Here is a 20,874-nt window from a genome sequence, read left to right as displayed (position 1 = left end):
AACCACATGCATTTCCAATGTATTTGATTGAAAGCATCATTCAAATAAGATCTTACATGATTATAAACAACTTACTGATTGGATTTCATGAGAATAATAAACCCAGAGCATAAAACGGTGGTCCTGGGTACTACATAAATTAAACATTTAAAAAAATAATAACGAGGAAGAAAAATAATAACAGCTTAAATGGATAAAATCATGATTTCTTATTGTACACTATATCATGTCACCTTTGAGCTTATCTTTAACCGAGGCTGAAACCAAACTAAAATAGCTCTGAGTTTTCAGTCTGTACATACTGTATATATTTTGTTCATGGCGTATTTTCTGAAGCACACACAGCTGTTCTGGCAGATATTGGAAGTGGGTAGTCTGATGAGCTCCGTTAAGCAGAAAAACAGACCCATACATACACATTTACATACACTCTCACAGAGGTAAAACGGCACTGAGCGTGACTTGATTATTCAGTGTCTTCAGAGAGAAAGATTTCCAGCAAACAGTCCAGGTTGATGATGCCTGACGTCTAATGTAACAGAAAGAATCAAAATAAAAACGACTGTCCTTCTTGAAGCTTATGAGAAGTCATTCATTCGTCTTCCAGTACTTGAAATAACTCCTTATGATTTTGTCTTGCTTCCCTTTTGAAGAATGATGGGATTGGTGGCAAGGTAATCAGGGTATCTTCCATCCAATCCAGAACCGTTTTCAAATAAAAAAGGAAAACTAAGCAAATCGAACGTTTTTCAGTTTTTCTTTTGCTCACAAAAAACAAAAAAAAAGAGACTTTGGTTTGATTATTGTTTTTTGGTTTAGGGTAGGAAAACAGATAAACGACTTTTAAATTCATTATACACATGTAGGCGGTGCTGAAACGCCCTTTTTCCTCTGATTGGTCAACCAATTCTGAGCTCGTGACATCGCCCTCAAAATAATAGTCCTCTGCGAACCAGCACCCAGGCTTTTAGTTACTAATATTTAATTATATATATATATAAACTAAGTTTTCATATTCTGTCATTTGATCAGTTAGCAGACATTCATTGCGTATGCGTACATTAAACAAAAAATAAAAATTAGCAATATTATTACACATTTGTCATTAAAATAAGGTCATAGTTTGCTGCCAATCGTCTTGCTGCTGTGCACCTGATGCTGAGCAAAGATTTTTCTAAGCAGAACCTGACTTGCATGATTGTTTCAGAGCTACTGTAGCCCTAAATAATAATAATAATAATAATAATAATAATAATAATAATAATAATAATAATAATAATAATAATAATAATAATAATAATAATTAAAGCTGCATGCAGTGATAAAAGGGACCTCGCACCCAGGCTCACCACCACCCAATGACAGAATAGCGGACAATAATAATTTAAGCTGACATATATTTAAAAAATCAATGAGTTATGCCAAATTTCTTTCTGTCAGCAGGTGGCGCCATGACTGTGACTCAATATTGGCATGTGGATGTCTTCAGTAGAGGAATCCTATCGAACTTGTGAATTTTCAGACAGATCGGATATGGTTTGGCTGAGTTATAAGTACTTCCCCCTCCATGGCGAAGCACTGAACTTTGTCAGTCCACCAAGGACACGCCCTTCGACGAAAACTCTAGATCTTTACAAATTAACATCGCAATGGCCTTTGGACTAAACTAATGGAGCATGGATTGGATGTGATAAAAGTTGTGAGAGGAATTTGTTACACTGTAAAACATGTAATTTCCTGTTGCCAGCAGGTGGCGTTATGACTGTAACTTGTTATTGGCATGTAAACGTGTTCAGGTCAGGACTCTTATGTAAACGTGAATTTTGAGGCAGATCGGATAATGCATGCCTGAGTTATCACAACTTCCTGTTTCATGGTGAATCGTCAAAATTTGAGAGGCCGCCATGGACACGCTCTTTGCCGAAAACTCTAGATCTTCGTATCTTAACATCGTCAAGGCCTTTAGATGACAAAAAGCCAATTTTGGTGTTGATCTGATAAAATCCCTAGGAGGAGTTCTTTAAATGCCTGAAAATGGCAAAAAAAACACTTTTTTTCGGCACAGGAAGTAAAAAATATCAGGCTTTCTGTTGGGCGCTGGTGATACTTTTATGCCACACCCACTTCCGAAGCCTATAACAAACGTAAATTTTCGCCACTTCTTGGGCATGTGCAAAGTTTTGAGAGTTTTCGGGCATGTTTAGACCCTCAAAATCGCGATTTATTCCGGAGAAGAAGAAGAGAAAGAAGAAGAAGATGAAATGGAGCAATTCCAATAGGGCCTACGCACCGCACCGTTCCAGTCCTTGGTCCCTAATAATAATAATAATAATAATAATAATAATAATAATAATAATAATAATAATAATAATAGGCTAATAATAATAATTTATTAATAGTTTTTAATAGTTTGCAGGACCATATTAAGAACACATTGGGCCCTGGGACTATAACAAAGGGTACCATTTGTTTTTTTTATTTCCTCCTATCTTTATTGTTTATATATATATATATATATATATATATATATATATATATATATATATATATATATATATATATATATATATATATATATATATATATATAGCACTATTATTTTGAGGGTGAGCTTTGATTTGGTTGACCAATCAGAGGAAAAAGGGCGTTTCAGCACTGCCTACATGTGTATAATGAATTTTAAAGTCGTTCATCTATTTTTCTACCCTAAACCAAAAAACAAAAATCAAACCAAAATGTCTTTTTTTTTTTTTGAGAGCAAAAGAAAAACCAAAGAAACGTAGTTTTCCTTTTTTGTTTGAAAACAAACATGTAACGGATGGAAGACCCTAATTTAAGGTGTGGGATTATCGTTTTTACGACATTTCGCGAATGCAGTCAGGATGGTCAATTGGACACAGGATTTACACTGTTAAGTGCAGCGCTTGGAAATATAAAACTAAAGAAAACAAAAAAAAATCAAATGCGGCAAATTTTGCAAAGCAAAATGAAATTGTCATATGGAGCACCTCAAAGCTAAAGTCTATTGCACATTTCAAAATATGATACAAAAAAAAACTGAGTACACAGATAGGTACAACAAATATAAAACATATGAAGGTACTGTGGATTAAAAAGGTATTAGAGATGGAGTCAACAGATGCTAGTCTTAAAGACCACTTCATCTCAGATGCCTTTTCTTTCATAGATAGACATGATTTCGATTTCGTCCGATCTATTATGATTGTTAAATCAACACATTGTCGTTTACGTTTTAAGACCAGTCTTGGATGGTCGGAGGATCTATGATTAAGATTACGTACAAAATAAAAGTGCAACAAATAATAGAACAACCAGACTTGATTGAGAAAAGAAAGAACCAAAACAAATGGAAGCATTTTATGCCAATGTTGCTGCATAGCTGGGTTCGGTTTAAAGCGATTTCTTCAAAACAAGTCCGACAACATTAAGTGCTTGCCAATTTACGTCCCTTCAAGAGTCTGCTTTCCAAAAGTGTTTTTTTTTTCTCGTATTTCTATCCATCAGAGCACAAAAGCATAGACAAAAAAGTCTGGGCTCATCCTCAGGCGAGTTCACAGGCAGGTCATATCTGGAGGGTCGGAGGTCAGAGTGGCAGTCGCAGTTCCGCCGCCAACCAGAAACACAGCGATGCTGGATTTTGATTGGCCAGCGCTTGGGTGACCGCCTCCACTTACTGCCATCGTCGTCTGCTGGCTGTGCCCGTTGTTGTTCACCTCTCCGTCTAGTGTATCAGTAGAGACGACCCACGTAGAAGGACGCCATCTCTTCAACGAATAAGGTGTCTTCACGCGCTTTTTAATCTTCTCAGCTGATCCGGCTTTTCCCTCCTGCGACACGGCCTCATCTAAAACAGAAAAAGAAGGTCACATTTTAAAAAACATCCTTGATTACAGTCTTCCATGACAATGAGAAACAGTTGTGCGTGTTGCAATGTGCCAATCGGGAATACTAGCGGAGCTGCTCCAAACAACCCGCCCAAAGAGTAGTATTTCAGCACACTCAAATTTGTGGTTGACCTTTCCCACACTAGTTCTCTCAGCATGCGCTCGAGTCTGAATCATCAGGTTCGATCGGTTCAGATCTCCTCTCGGGTCCGCATGCGGAATGTAAACACGTGGGCAGCATGACTGTCTTTGTTTTTTCATCTTCCTGTTTAGTGTCTCCTTCAGGTTCTAGCTAACAAGCGTCATTACACTCTTTATCGCCGCTGCCAACTGAGGCTAAACGGTTTCAGGATTCTTATCAATGCAGTGGAATTTCCTTCCTTCTCCACATATAAATCCTCCACCACAAAAAGCAGGAGAGCGGGACAGAGAGAGCATGACCGGCCACTCGTCCCCTTTTCTACGAAACATTTAGCGTTTAGCAAAGCAGGATATAGTGAGCTCAGATGGGAAAACATAGACTGGCGTCCTCTTTTGGGTGGTTATTGTTTGTAGTTAGGCTGACACGCACACCAGCTCCTCCACCCTGCTCATGAGGATGCCGTTCATCAAGGATGGTTTGAGTCAGTCTTAAATCTCATAACAGGTCTTAAGGTCATAACAGGTCGGCTAGAAGTGACTTACTTAAGACTGGACTGAAAATACAGCCTTCTCTAAAATAAGATCTTGCAACACGGGCTCACTGGAAATACTTCAGCCTACATTTTTGTGAATCCACAAAAACATACTTAAACAAATGTTTTACTGCAGTTTTGAAGTTTGTGTGTGTGAAATTCTGTCGTGCAGTGCTGCGAAAAGGGGCAGGATTAAACAAGATGATTAGACATTAAAAAAAGCGCACGATTGCTCTATGTTTTAAATTTCTGTCCATAGAGGTCATGTTTTGGTCCTCGATGGGTCTCACGCAGTCAAGTGATGCGATTTCGCAGGTCAGAGTTCACCAAGCTTGAACTTTGCACCGCAGCGAACTGTGAAACTTAACGCATGACCCTGCGTTTCCGGTTTGATTCGTGTGCGTATAAATGGAAGTCTATGGGAGGAAAAGCCCAGTGTGACCGCAGCTTAATTTCAAGAGGTGCACGTGATATGATTGAGCGCGGCTGGTCCCTCATCCGTAATCAGTAACAATCCAATCAGATTGATCCAAGCCTACAAAAATAGACCGATTTCACCCTTCTGTCTTTTGTTCGTTTTGGAAGAATCCCCCCTTCCATCTCATCTCCGATTGTTGCCAGATCAGATATGGCTGGGGCTGGAAATTAACAAAATTCATTGATAGTATTTATTTAATTTACCATTAATTGTATTTTGTTAACGTCTACTCCCAACACTAAAACCAACCATCACAGTAATGTAAAAACAGTAGTTGTACTGAGTATTATTTATGTTATTGATTAAATTACCCAATAAATTGTATTTTTTAACATCCCTAACCCTTAACCCAACTGCCACAGTACTGTAAAAATCTGAATTATTGTTATCCAATGTCATAAAAATGCTGCTATATTAATGTGCATATCGCACTTCCGGCTGGTCATGTATTCTATTTAGATTTTACCCATCTCCTCCTTTTCCTTCTTTACCAGGGGGAGCTCTTGAGACCTACCTGATCTCGAACCTCCTTACAGTACATGCTAATTAACCAGGCGGGATCCCTGGGCTTAATTACTGTATCTCCGAGCTCAGGGTTCTCTCCTGGGGCAGCATGCCAAACTTGCTAATAGCGTCAAGCAATATCTAAGTGTAAACTCTCGAATTATATTTAAAGGGGGCATATTATCAACAAATAAAGGGTCATTTTCATGCAGTTCTTTACACAACAACAAATAAATACCACAAAACAACTATATGGTGTATATACTATAAGTTGTACTCAAATACATTTCCCGCACCTATATATCTCCATATAGACCACTTTTCTGGTTGCTTGTGACGCATAGCACTCAGGTTCAAGTCTGGTGAAGCACGGTTCCACAAAAGCAACAAAAGTAAAATCAAGGTAAAACTATGGTGCAGCAGTGCACTTTTCTCATTGTCGTTTAAACTTTAAGACCAGTCTTGGATAGTCGGAGAATCTATGATTAAGATTATACACAAAATAACAGCCAGATTTTAGGCAAAAAAGTATTAAATAATTCTTATTTACATAGTTGTGCTTTTTTGTTGTCAGACAATGCAACCATACTGAATATGGAGTCACCACAAATATGCTGAATATTGCTTAAATTTGGGTGCATATTATAAACATTTGACAATCACCAAAACCACAAAATAAGATAAAGACGCAGGGCTCTATTTTAACGATCTAGGCTAGTCTAAAGCAAACGGCGCATAAGCATTAAGGGAATGTCTGACGCATGGTTTAACAGGGTTGTGCTTATTCTCTTAATAAGTTATGGGTGTGTTTTGAGTATAACATGAATTAAACCGATCAGAGACTCATCTCACATTCCCTTTAAGAGTCAGTTGCGTCCCACCATGGCGCATTTGCTATTTCCATAGCGGACTTTGTAAGTGGAAAAACTGAAGGCTTCACTAGCGAGAAAACAGTTAAACAGACCATCTGCAGCATGAGAATAAAGAACAAGCCTCCTCCATTCAGCCTCTTTACCTTCTCTTTAATTTGCTTTTACTCTACTCCTTTCATGGATAAGGAAACGGTGTTGTACGCACTCCGCTGACGACATGCATTTGCCTACATATTTAATTTCGTTTTGTTAAGCACAAAGCTTTGTTTCAAAACTATTTCTAAATTCAGTTCAGCAAATTAAAAAATGAACAATAATAAGGAAGTGTGGTCAAAACACTAAGTTGTATCCAAATACACTTCCTATTCTTATGCCCCATATGGTGATGCATACGTCTCTAAAACCCGACAAGTGGACAACTTAAAAAAATCGAAATCTAAACAAATCTAATACGAATGCAAACTGTCATGAATAAACTGAAAAATACTGCCCGAGATAAAGAAGTCATGGAGGTAGTGGTTTTTATATTTATGTACAAAATAATAATTTTGTAACATTTTAATCCTTTAATTTTTTTCAAATGTGAAGATATATGTGTATTGCTGTACATCCTGTGTGTATTAAGCAATGTGTACGCATTTGGGACCTGCATAGGTGAAAAAGTAACGTGCTCTTTGCTGGACTTTGGACCAGGTTTTAGTTGGTCAATGGCGCAGTCTATTTCCATTCTTAAAAATAGCAACGAGCCAACAATGTGCCTCAACACACCTCCTTTTTAGACCGGAACACCCATGAGTCCACATAGTGGGGCAAATAGATTTGCTATTTAAACAATGTGGCACCAAACGTGAAAATTAGGCTTGTGCTAGACTTAAAATAGCAACAAATTGTGCCAAAAACGTCTCGCGCCTTATTGCGCAGGGTGTATGATAGGGCCCAATGAGTATACAGTATGTGGTAATTGCAGCTATATTTAAGTGTTAAATGATAATGAGAGAACAGAGAAAATGTCTGGCTTATTTTTTGTTTGTTAATAACCAAACAATTGTCATGGATAATAAAACAAACATCACATATTTATATACTCATTGAAATGCCTTTCTCAACAGTTTGGCCTTCGTTGGGATGTTTGTTAAAAGTAAACTCCTGCTCAGATATTTTAAACTTCACAGATCTTTACAGCCAGTATATTGGGGCATATTTACTGAATGAAAGCATTAATCTTATTCAAAAATTGTGACACTACAACCTTTGTAGAGCAGAATTTGTATATACCTATGCCTTTGCACTGCAACACCAAGTGATTCCACAGCCAAGTTAAAAGTAGGTCTCACCCAAAAGAGAGGAATCCTGGGAAGAGGCCGACAGGTCCAGTGAGTTTGGCCGCTCAGGTCTCCTGGGTTTAGGTGGTCTCATTGGAACCCCATTATCCCGTCCATCTGGTGCCCCCGATAGGCAGGTTAAAGCCTCCATCTGGGCGTCTTCAGCAGTGAGCGCACAAACCGTGGCAGTGTTGTGAATGTTGCTGTTGTTGTTATTGGAGTTGGTGCGACCGGAGTGATCCCGAGCCGCCGGCTGCTCTCTCCTCAGCAGGGGCTCATGTTCATCAGGGCTGGAGTTGATGTTAATGTTAAGTCGGCTGTCCTCTCCGCTCAGCTGGCTCTGCAGCAGAGGAGCACCACCTTCACCCTGTGGCCCGGCGGGGTTCGTGTTTCCAAACGCATCAGATGAGCTGGCACCATTGCCCACTCCATATCCATTTACCACGACCACTCCAGCACCACTGCGCACACTGGGTCCATTGTTGGTGACGGTGGCCAAGTGTGGCTCGACGGCCACCACAGTGTTCATCTTGGCTACACCCGTCTCCACCTGCTTCAGGTTGGACTTGTGCTTCCCGAACTTCAACCGAGACGTCGAGGACTCCCTTCCAGGATTTTTGGTGTTGAGTGGTAAGCTAGTGGGCCTCTTGGGGAGATTCTGCTGTTTGGGGAGAGGAAACATGGCTGTGGGAGTGTCGCTCATTCCACTGTTGCCCACCCCGAAATCTGCTTGTCCACTGCTTGCAGATCCTCCGGTCACTTCTGCTGCGAGTTTAATCAGTGGGTATAAAAGACTGGTGCTGCCTGAGCTGAGAGGATCAGGGGCGCTGAACTGCTTCTGTGAGTGCTCCATCAGATTCTCATCAGAACTTTCTTTCAGGTTCTTGTCCACCTCTTTGGGGTCCAGTTTGGTGGTCTCCAGATCTTCCTCTGTGAGTTGAAGGCACACCGGTACGCTTCCTCCGGCTCCTGTGTCCTCCGAGTGGCCCGATTCGGAGATGGTGGTCATGATGGTACTGGGCGTGAGGCCTGTTGTGGTGGTGGTGGTGGACAAACTTGTGCCGCTGGTTTCAGGACTGGGCAGTCGAGCTTGCGCCTGAGCTTGCTGTCTTTCGTAGTTGATGGAGTTTCTGTTCTTCTCTCCGGTCGCTGCAACGCCCCCACTGATGCCACTCACGCCAACGCCACCCACAGAGGAGGTGCCAGATGTGGAGACGTCGCCTGGGAGGTTCTTCACCATGCCCTCATGATCCTCAATGTAAGAGGATGAAGAGTAATCTGGGTAAGAGCCCATTTTAGGTGCCCGGCGGCTGTGGGTCAGATTCCTGCGATTATGGAGATAACAGATGGTTCATTTAATTAAAGGTGTTGGATGTATAAGATAATGTACAGGTCATTATTGCAAAAATCAAGCCCGACAGGGTGATCAGAATCCTCTTGAGGATTGTTTTGTAATTACTAGATTATATTAAATTATTCTACTAATTTACACACACATATTTAAATCAATGCATTGTTTTCTGTAATCAAGTAAACAAGATGATTTTGAGGCAAAAGCTACAAGATCCAGTTCTTAAAAGTCTTGTGAACAAATATTATTTGAGTTATTCAGTGACTTCAAAATTGTAGTTTTACACTAACTATGCGTAAACATTTCTTTCTCAAAAACACAATCATGTACATGAATGTTACTAACATATGATTGTAGCCCAGTTTGTGCTGTTTACAGTGGCATTAAGCTGGATTTATACTTTCGCCTGGCACTGCATCGCGCACCTCCACTGACTGCGCACGCACCTCACAAAACGGACGAGGCTTTTTACACTTGCTGCATTCGCCGTTGTGATATTCTTTAAAACAACAGGGGGGCGGTCAAAAGAAACTGCCAACAATTTCTAGCCAAGAATTATTGATCATCTAGTTATCTCTATGATCACGGATCATAAAGGTGTCTTTACAGTCGTACCTGTTTCAGATAAAATCTCTTCAAAGTGTTTTATATTAAACTCGAATCAAACGCGGCGTCGCAAGCATTTTTTGCTCGAGTCTCAAAAAAAATCAAGTGCTCCGCCAGCCAAAATCATGTTGCGCGCACCCAAAGCAAACCTCCGCAAACACAGCGATGACGTCACATTTGCCGCACACACTCAAGCAAACTAGCGGACGCATCGAGTATAAACCAGGCTTAAGACTATGACCACTTATATGTTTATAAGTAACTGAAAAAAGCACGTATGTCAAGGCGCATCAGAACTTCTTCAGGCCCCTAAAACACCCTCAGACCCCAGACGGTTAACAGTACATGATTTCTAATTTTATGGGCTATATGCACACAGACTTTTAGTTTTCAGACAGCCAGCTCAACGTCTTTCTGTTACTAAATCGCCACGTTTAAGATCAGTTTTCTTTAAAAAAACAATGATCTTCACTGCCTAATTGATATACAATATAAAAAGGGTCTCAGACTGGACAAGAAGCACTGCATTAAATTCAGTTTTTCCCTGCCATTTCTATAAAATATGGAAATGTATTTTACCCCAGCATTTTCAATAAAGTGTCTTGAACTACTTAACGAATGTTTGTGTTTATTTAACTGATGTGTTTTAATTCCATTATGATGTCGATGCTGTAAATGGAACCTTATAGAATTTAAAATAGTCACATTAAGCTTTCACCAAAAGTTTACTGTTGGCTAAAAAACACTTGCTGTGCATATTGCCGATTGGTATTTTTCTGATTTAAAAAAAGTGATTTAAAATGTGATTTCTTTTTAAATAAAAGGTATTTGCTTTCCATGTTTACAGGGTTGCACAACAATCTGGCAAAAAATATAATAGTACCAATATCCGGCACAAAATATAAAATATATATTAATAATACAAAATGCTCAACCAAGGACTATTCATATAATAAACATAGTGAGAGCATTGATCAGACCTCTCGTTCTGCAGTGCTGTGCTCATGGGATTGATGGTGGGACTGACAGGTTTGTTCCTTTCCCAAATCAGCAGCAGTTCTGCCATCCGCTCCTCTGCACACTGCGCTGTCAGACGAGCCTCTGCATCCTGATCCCAGCAATCCTCCATAGTCTCCTTTAGAGAGCGCACAGCCTGGAAGAGAAGAGTGAAGAGCGATGTGTTAAAGCAGGCATGCCATATATTATTATAACATGTTTTAGATGGTTGCTTTAAGTGAAAACTAAGGTGTTCTGCACTGCATCAAGCAGGATTCAGGCCATCAGCCTATAGTGCTGGGTGATATGGCCCAAAAATGATCCCATTTTCATTTTGAGCACAAAGACATGTGCTATATGTGATTTAGGTAGGCTAAATTGTCCGTTGTGTATGTGTGTGAATGAGACTGTTTGGGTGTTTCCCAGTGATGGGTTGCAGCTGGAAGGGCATCCACTGCGTAAAACATACAGTATGCTGAATAAGTTGGCGGTTCATTCCGCTGTGGCGACCCCTGATTAATAGAGGGACTAAGCAGAACAGAAAACGAATGAATGAATGACAATAGGCAAAAATATACTGTATGGGCCAACATTATAATTTTTTCTTTTATGCCAAAATCATTAGGATAAAGATCATGTTCCATGAGGATATTTTGTAATTTTTACAAAATATCCAAGATTTAATTTTTTTTATTAGTATGATACAATGACATTGACAATAATTTGGACAACTATGAAGGCAAGTTAAAGTTGTCCAAAATAAACTCTTATCACTTAGATTATTTTGAACCCTCAGATTAAAATAGTTGTCATTTCTTATCATATCCTAACAAAAGGATACATCAATGGCAAGCTTATTTATTCAGATTTCAGATAATAAATGATTATTGTTTTCCAAAAAATGACACTTATGACAGGTTTTGCAGTTGGTCACATATGGTCATTTAAATAAACATATTACCCAGATGAATATTCTACAAATCTAAAAAAGGTAAATATATTTGTAATAAATTATTAATATAATTTGAATTGTATTTATTTGTTTGTTTATATAATAATAATAATAATAATAATAATAATAATAATAATAATAATAATAATAATAATGATAATGATAATATTATTATTATTATTATTATTATTATTATTATTATTATTATTATTATTATTATTATATATAATAATATTATTATTATTATTATTCATAAAAACTGCATTGCTAATCATGGAATAGCCTTCAAACAGAATCTTCCGCGGCACTGTGTTTCTGTTCATGATGTCCCAAATAAAAGATCAGCATGTTTGATTTTTTTCAGTTCCCCTTAATAAGCCGATAATAGAACAGAAACTTGTCTGTACACAGCTTTTAAACATGGTTTTTAAAAACCAATCTAATACATTATAGTAGTAGTAGTCATTGTGGTGGTAGTAGTATTAGTAGTGGTAGTTGTATTATAAGTAGTAGTAGAAGTAGTAGATGTTGTAGTAGTAGTAGTTGGTGTAGTACTTGTAATTATTATTATTCTTATTATTGTTGTTGTCGGAGTTATTACAGTTGCTTTTTTTTACTGTCATTATTACTATAATTACATTACTATCATTGTTGCCACTCCTTAACACTGATTGGTTTCTTTCTATCTGTGTTATTTATTTATATGTTATTTGCTTCATTTATTGACTGTTATGCATGTTGTTTATATATATATATATAATTTTTTTTTTTTTTTTTTTTTTTCTTCTCTCTTATGTATGTACTCTGACCTGTCCACCCAGTTACCTTTACATGCACACACAAACACGCACACGAACACACAGTCTGCCAGTACCTGACTGTATAGCTGTTGTTTTTTGTTTCGATTTGTTGTTTTGATTTCTTTGTATGTGATCCCAATTTGTGTACCTCTTGCATATAATAATAATAATAATAATAATAATAATAATAATAATAATAATAATAATAATAATAATAAAAACAATCTGGTAATTAGTTGTGACTTCTTTATGAGACTCTCTCAGCCTGATGTCAAATTATTTTCATGTGCAGACTTAAAGGTCTGTTCGAATCAGAAGTATAAGCACTATTAACAGTGATTCTTGTCGTCTTAACACTAAATAATAGATGCACTTTGGCAAGCAAAATCCAGTTTTAAAAGGTTCAAAATGGTTGACTATAACAGTTAGTGCTTCTCTAATGATGTGTCAGCTGATCCTGCAGCAATAATCTGACTGAGCAGAATGTGATCGTCTCATTGGCTCACCAGGCTGTTCTCCTTCCAGGCTTCTGGGAACTTGGGTCTCTGTTTCTCTCTGGACACCAACACCTGCATGTCCTCAAAGGACGGGTGGTTTCCCGCCTCGGCCTGGAAGGCCATCTGGTATTCTGGCACTGCCTCTCCTTCAGAAACAAAGGAAAGTCAGTCAGTAAGGAGACCTCCACATGCCGCCATGCACTACAATTACTGCCTCACTTTTGCATTAACATAATGAACAGGACTTAGCTGTGACCTAGTGGTGCAGCCTAGTGGTTAAAGGGGCACTACACTTTTTGGGTTGGGAATAGACTTAATTAAAGTCCCCTTAAAGTCTAACAGTTCAACCGATTCATTCGGCCAATCTCCGGGTCTGGTGGGAGCACTTTTAGCTTAGCTCAGCATAAATCATTGAATTAGATTAGACCATTAGCATCTAACTAGTGTATAGTTCCTTGACATATCAGCTGAGAAAATAGGAAGATTTCAGTTTTTGCCAGTTTTAGGACACAAAGTAATGACAGAGGAGTCTAGTTATAAACAATAAACAATGATTTATGCTAAGCTAAGCTAAACTAAGCTAAGCTAGGCTAAAAGTGCTTCCACCAGACCTGGAGACTGGATAAATGAATTCAAAAGTTGTAAAACTCAATTGTTTAACTCTAAGGGAGTAGTAAAATGAGCATATTTCCAAATAACGTGTAGTGTTTATTTAAAAGCATGATGTTTAATTGTTAAAGAGGACAAATGAGGTTGCTAAAAACATTATTGAGTACATTTGGTGCATAATGCAATGTGTTAACATAGTTTAAAGTTTAAATAAACATATATTTTTCATAAATTGTTGTAACTCGTTTCTGCCCTGCTCGTTTCAACACATTTTTTAATCATTTATTTCTTGTTTTTATCTTTTATACTTGTTTTTTTATTTATTTATATGTAAAGCACTTTGTATTACCATTGTGTATGAAAAGTGCTATATAAATAAACTTGGCTTGCCTTAAAACCCATCGATTTTTACAAACCTCATCATTCTGAAAAGCGTTGTGTGTGCTCTGATTGTGATTGGCTGAATACCTTAAGCAGCTGCATCAACAATACTAGAACGAGTTATGCCTTTTATTATTTGCATACACTTTAATGGATGTACATGTTTTAACAATCTTCTCATTGACTGATGTAGGTTTAGATGTGGTAGCATGCTTGAACAAGGTGTTTAGGTCGACGTGGATGAGTTGTAACTTTTATAAAGAATATCTCTTTGGGTTTTACACTTCAGTGTTTAAAACTTTTATGGATATTATATATGCACAGACAGCATGAAACACTTCAAATATAAAGGAAAATGTTGAAAATGTATAATTCGACCCCTTTAAAGGGCTATTTACACCTAGAATGATAACAATAAATTTAAATATAATAACAACTAGGGCTGTACCATATTGGAAAAATCAGACATATTCTGTTTTGCTGCGATTATACATATATCACGAGATTTCATTAATTTAGATCGAATGGGAGGATCAAGTCTTTTTCTATGCATTCCATCTGCATAAAATAGAATAAATTACAAGCATTTAGGAATAAAACAGAGCAAAAAAGGTCAAATAAACAGTGCTTCATGGTTTTCTGGAAGGTCTAACAGTATTCAAAATACAAAAATTGAACAATTAAATGCAAAATAATATGGCTATCATTTTATAAATAATTAAAAAATAGATCATCTAATCTTATGACAATAACCATATTTGTGTCCACATCAGCAAACAATGTTTATTTTTAGTTTATTGTTATTGTTTTTTTGTATTTACCCCCTTATAACCAGCAGGTGTTCTCAGTGTGCTACGTTCCTAGTGCATCTGACCAGTAAATCCAGCTCGTGTAATCAATCAAATCAAACAGTAAATTTAGCAATAGAAGTCAGTGTAGTGGAATAAAAACAAAACTATTTTTGCCCAGCATTTTCAAATGAGGCACCCCAAAGTTGCTAAATCTAGCACTAGATTTCTTTGATTGTTTTATTTTTATACTTAAATTTGCTAGCCTAGCTTCTATAGCTTCCAGAATTGTAGCATTCCTAGTTTTCAAGATAGTTATTACCTATAATTGTCTTAGACATAATAATAATAATCTTAACATCAAGCAGTATGTATCTCAACAATGTCATTTTTTGCAAGGAAGAAAAATCTCTGTGAGGATTTCAGTGTGCTGTTACGCTCGTTAATAAAAGTTAAAAATCACAGACCCTAAATACCGCAGCTGCCATCATGAAAGCAATGCTTTTTCTAATAAATCCTTTTCTAGTGCGAAATATCAAGACAATTACAGTCAGGTTTCAAAAGATTTCTTACCTCCTGCTGTGAGCAATGTTCCCACTAGTATGCAGGATCCATAAATCTCTTTGTGAGACCTACAAATTATTTTGTACTATAAAAGGTTATGTATTATGTATTTTATGCTATTATAGGGTGGAGGAACTACAAATTGGGTGTTTTTCTTTGCCTTCTTCTCAATCATTAAAAGCATAGCTGTGGATTATCCAGCATATGCCATAAAAAAGTTGTAAGCACTGATGTTTCTAGTGTAAAAAAATGGGTCAAAGATGTACTGTAATAAAATAAAAATTAGTAATTTAATACAAAGATATACAAAGAAATTATATTAAAAGTAAATTATTGTTACTGTCAGGAATGTTTTCTAGTAAAGCAGTGTCATTTATTGTTCTTTTTAATTAAGTAACAATTGTATTTTGCCTTTAAAATTGTGAGGTAACAATTTTATGAAGCTACACACAGCAATTCATTTTGACACCCCTAATAACCCCTATATATATAGGGTTGTCAAAATGAATTGTTCTTTTGCTGCACCGCCATGCAGTTGTGGACAATTTGGTTCATTAATAGATCATCACCAGTTATTACATACTGACGTCATTTATTTTATATGTACTGTTTGTAAGGTAACTTTTCCTCTCATCTATCGCTATTAAAGTGATACTTGTGTATCCACGAGTGTGTCTGTAGAGCGAGTTTTGTCCACAGCGTCTATCATGGATCAGCTGTGATAGCTGCACAATGTGTGCTTCATTACACCCATATAGACTGTTACCGCATAGTTTTCAGTGTCCGCGTCATTCATCGGTGAACAGCACTGACAGTTTTAGAGCCAATAGCAGCCTTTTCTGTTGAGCGAGTGAACACAATGACCAATCATAGGGATGTAAGAACATGCTAGACAACGCTCAAAAAGCAAGCGGGATAATATTTAAGTTGTGATTTGTATTTGCATTTTGTTTGATACATTCAAAGAGTGTTTTTTTTGAGCAGGTAAAATTAAAGGTGTAGTTCATATATCTGACTGCTTGTGTTAAAAGACAAAACTACATTACAAATAATATACAGGGTGATTCAAAAAGAATACCACAACTTTGAAAATCTGTATTTAATCAAATAAACGTGATGGAACCTTGGGTAATTAATTTTTTTCAGTATAAATCAATTTCACAGATGTTCAATATGACCCACTCCAGACACTCGAGTGACATCAACCAGAAAGTTGTGGTATTCTTTTTGAATCACCCTGTACTGTATAAATATAAATATATTTAAACATTTTAATTTAGGAATTCTTTTGTTTTAAAGAAAAATATATAATTGTGGATGAAAACCATCATCAATGCACCTTGATGCACCGAGATATCCAATTGAACTGAATCGATGACATGAAAATTGTATCCGAACCGAACTGGGAGACCAGTTTAATAAGACCAATCTGATCCTGCGATGTGGCTATTGCAGATACACACATTGCGATATCAATTCTCAAATGATATATTGTTCAGTGACATTTTTAGTTTATAGTTGATGTTTTTTTTGTATTTGCCCTCTTGTAACCAGCAGGTGTACTCTGTGCTTCATTCCTAGTGCATCTGACCAGTGAATCCAGCTTGTGTAATCAATAAAATCAAACAGTGAATTTAGCAATCGAGGTCGGTTTACTGAAATAAAAACAAGACAAACAATTTTTGCCCAGCATTTTCAAATGAGGCAACACAAAGATGTTGGAACTAGCACTGGATATTAAGGTACTTTTATTTTTATACTAAATTTTCTAGCCTGGCTTGCATAGCTTCCATGTAACATAGAGTACCTACAGTATTTGTGGTTTTCTTTGAGCAGGTAAAATTAAAGTTGTGGTATTCTTTTTGATTCACCCTGTACTGTATAAATATATTTAAACATTTTATTTCAAGAATTCTTGTGTTTATAAGAAAAAAATATAATTGTGGATGGAAACCGTCATCAATGTACCTTGATGCACCGAGATATCCAATTGAACCGAATCGATAACATGATAATCGTATCCGAACCGAACCTGGAGACCAGTCTAGGTTCACACCACATATACTAAAAACATTTAAATGAGAATTTTATCAGGCTCTTGTGTGTAGGTTCAGTAATTTCACTTTTATGACGTTGAATTGGTTCTATTTATTGCCTTTAAATTGTATTAACTGAACACAAAATTATTACTTGTAAAACAGAAGTAGAAATGTAGCATTTAACTCTATTCAATAGGATGAAATAAATCATGTAAATTCATATGAAATTCATGTAAACTCCCATGATTCCACAACCTTTCACGGCATCATCATTAAAAAAGCAACATCTAGTAGCAGAACACATATATAATGTATATAATGTGGTTTTAATAAAAAAAAAAAACATGAAAAAGAACATGAAAATTCTTACATGAAAAATATTAAGACAATTAAAGTGTACATCTACCTAATTTTAACAACACTGAAAAAAGCCTACTACTACAGGCTTTATCCAGCAGCGCATCTGCATCTTTGCTGTTATTTCCTCACCTGGAAAAAGGTCAGTGCACCTCATGAAGGTCTCCCAGTAGATGAGGCCGATGGCGTACATGTCCACCTGTTTTAATGCAGACTCGCAGTCCCTGAGGTTCACGGCTCCCTCCAGCACCTCCGGAGCCATGTAGCGGATCGTGCCCACCTACACAGCAAAACAGGGCAGATGCGAGGTCACAAGTGCTCTTACATTGCTTTGAGTCAGCAATCGTGGACAAGTAACTCCCCATCATGGCTTATAAATGGGTCATGTGCAATAAAAAGAAAACTCATTTCAGCGGCTTCAGTTTGTTCTGACCTCACTGATGGCAGCGTTTTCCTCTTCTCCAGGCCTAACCAGACGATTTCCAGTCAGCTTCATGGACAGACCGAAGTCGCTGATCACACAGGTGCCATCGTTCTTCACTAGAACATTCCGGCTGTTTAGATCTCGGTGGGAAATGGCAGGTTTGTATATATCTGTGAAGGAAAGTTCATGTGAGGAAATGGTGGTTTCATATCACGGTTTTGTAGCGTCAAACTCGAACAGATGTCTTCTTTTTTAAAGGCATGTGTGGAAGAATCTGAATATCTTTGTACACACTGTATACTTTTAGTCAACAGGAAATCTTTAAACTGATTTTAAAGATGTATATTTCAAATAAATGCTGATCTATTTACACTTCTTCTCATTGAATAATCCTAATCACGATATTCATAATATTACCTATTTAAAACAAGGAGAAATACTGAATTGAAATATTAAAATTAATTGATTTATTAAAATATTAATGGATTTATTTATTGTAATCAAGACTGGGTAACACGTAAAAATAATGGTCCATTAGTTAATGTATTCACTAACATGAATAAACAATTAATAATACATTTATTATGGTATTTATTCACCTCTGTTACTGTTAGTCGTGTTTTAGTTAGTTGTATTCAAAATAAATAATGTTATCTAGTTAACTCACAGTTCATTAACTAATATAAGCAAGCGCAACTTTGGATTTTAATAACGGATTAGTTAATGTTGAACTACGATTAATATATGCTTTACTACATTATTCATACTTAGTCAATGTTAGTAAATGCATTAACGAATGGACTGTTTTTCTAAAGTGTTACCAAACATTGCATAATGTTGTGGTAAATCCAGCTTAAACTAATAAATTAACTAAATTGCAGTTTAACATACAATTAGAGCAAGTGATTTATATTTATGTATATATTTTACATTTAATTATATGTACCTACTAGGCCTGTGCAATTGAAATCGAATCGCAATTTGAAACGTTGCGATTAGCTAATCACAAGAGGCTGCGATATGAAATATATATGTATTATTTAATTTCCCCCGCCCAGAGCAAATGCATGACTGCCGTCTGTGTGTGACAAGTCTTACAGGCTAATTGATTGAGCACACATTCGATCCGCTCAATCAGAATTGCATGACCGAACTATGCAGAACGCCCACAATAAAATAAAAACAAACAAACAGAAAACCGCGGATGAGTGGGATGATGCCATCTGCCACTTCAGAAGCATTAATAGACTAATTAATATCATCGAAAAACAGCACATCAGTAATATGGGAATATTTTGGTTTCAAAGTCACAGACACCAAAACAAAACAGGTCATTTGTAGGAGCTGTCGCGGAATTGCTGCCAGCACGAGGAAATATAACAACCAGCACCTAAATTGACAACAAATTTAAATCGCAAATCAAATTAAAATCACAATATCTGTTAAAAAAATTACAATTAGATATTTTCCCCGAATAGCACAGCCCTAGTCCCTACTAGAATTCAAGTAATTATATTTCACTACTATATTTCATTACTGTTATGTACTGTATATTCTGTGTAAACAAATGCTGCCATAATGTGGAGTCAGCAAAGTTTTGTTAGTCTCCATTTTACTATAAAGTATTGCATTATTGTGTGACACTGAATAATGGAGTAATAATGTCAGAAACTCAGCTTTGAAAAATACATTTAGGCAAGCAAATGAGGTGAATGTGTATTAAAACACTCCATTATGCTGTTCACAATCATGTACATTAAAAAAACTTATATTAAAAATACAAACTTCATCCTATTTTTTTCCTAGTTAAAATATATTTCAAGACAAATATATATTTAGATTGAGTCAAAAAGCTAAACATGTTTGTTCTTTTAATTAACTATATTAACCTTGCCCCAAACAGTAGTATACAATATAACTGCCCCTTTACAAACTGAATAAAATTCCTTCACTGGAAACACCCATACAGTACATTATTTCTGAGAAGTTTTCACAAACTTTCCTAGTATAGGGTTGTGCCTGGAAGGGCATCCGCTGTGTAAAACATATGCCCGATTAGTTTGCGGCTCTTTCTTCTGTGGCAACCCCTGAAAACCCCTGGGCTAAGTCGAAGGAAAATGAATGAATGAAGTTTTCACAAATCATTACACGACTCAACCAGCAGAGGGCGCTAAGAGACGAATGTGCTATGGATAGGATATGTGGATGAATACTCCCATACCCCCCCCCCCTCTCTCTCTCTCTCTGTCATCCTCAACCCGCTGTGTGTCTGCCTCTAAAGTTCAGCTAGTAATGAGGGCAGCGGCAAGACAGTATGCACCACGACTGCACCCAGATCAGCGCATAATAACTCCAGATGCAGAAAGCCGGTGGACGGCTGCTCTCAGATCAGTGGATAATGAGACAGCTAAAAGGGAAATGAACTTGAGATATGATGAGCCGCAGACTGTCTGCTGATCTCTGGCGACGCTCCAGAGAAACACAAGGAGCTCGACATACAAATTAGGGGAGTGTTTTCTTTTATAGCACCTCATGCTGCTAGCCCTTTAAGGCAAGACACTGCAGCTAAAATCATCCTTTTATAAAGAAGATTTAAGGCTATTTAGCTTCCATCTCATGTACTCCTTTAGACTAGTAGCGAGAAAACATCCAAAATGTGAATGTGAATTAAGCAGTTTAATCTACTGTAGTGACACCATCTACCAGCAGGTACACATCATCATAAGATGTAAATATTTGGTTAGATTTAGGTGGT

At 36.9% G+C, this 20,874-nt stretch overlaps 1 protein-coding gene across 1 annotated transcript in view; it reads right to left on the bottom strand.

Annotated features, from left to right (window-relative positions):
• Positions 1 to 2,595: 2,595 nt before the first annotated feature.
• bmpr2b (bone morphogenetic protein receptor, type II b (serine/threonine kinase)) overlaps positions 2,596 to 20,874 on the bottom strand; it is a 161,720-nt gene continuing 143,441 nt past the window's right edge. The window contains exons 8-13 of the mRNA XM_056464729.1: positions 18,129 to 18,289; positions 17,828 to 17,975; positions 12,967 to 13,103; positions 10,693 to 10,865; positions 7,768 to 9,080; positions 2,596 to 3,865 (exon numbers count right to left, since the gene is read on the bottom strand). Coding sequence (XP_056320704.1) covers positions 3,573 to 3,865; positions 7,768 to 9,080; positions 10,693 to 10,865; positions 12,967 to 13,103; positions 17,828 to 17,975; positions 18,129 to 18,289 — 2,225 coding nt within the window. The 3' untranslated portion in view covers positions 2,596 to 3,572. The remainder of the gene's footprint in view (positions 3,866 to 7,767; positions 9,081 to 10,692; positions 10,866 to 12,966; positions 13,104 to 17,827; positions 17,976 to 18,128; positions 18,290 to 20,874) is intronic.

The sequence above is a fragment of the Danio aesculapii genome, chromosome 9 (genome assembly GCF_903798145.1).
Source record: "Danio aesculapii chromosome 9, fDanAes4.1, whole genome shotgun sequence".
NCBI classification, from domain to species: Eukaryota; Metazoa; Chordata; class Actinopteri; order Cypriniformes; family Danionidae; genus Danio; species Danio aesculapii.
Note: the sequence above shows the minus strand (reverse complement) of the source record. Positions and strands in the feature narration are given on the sequence as shown.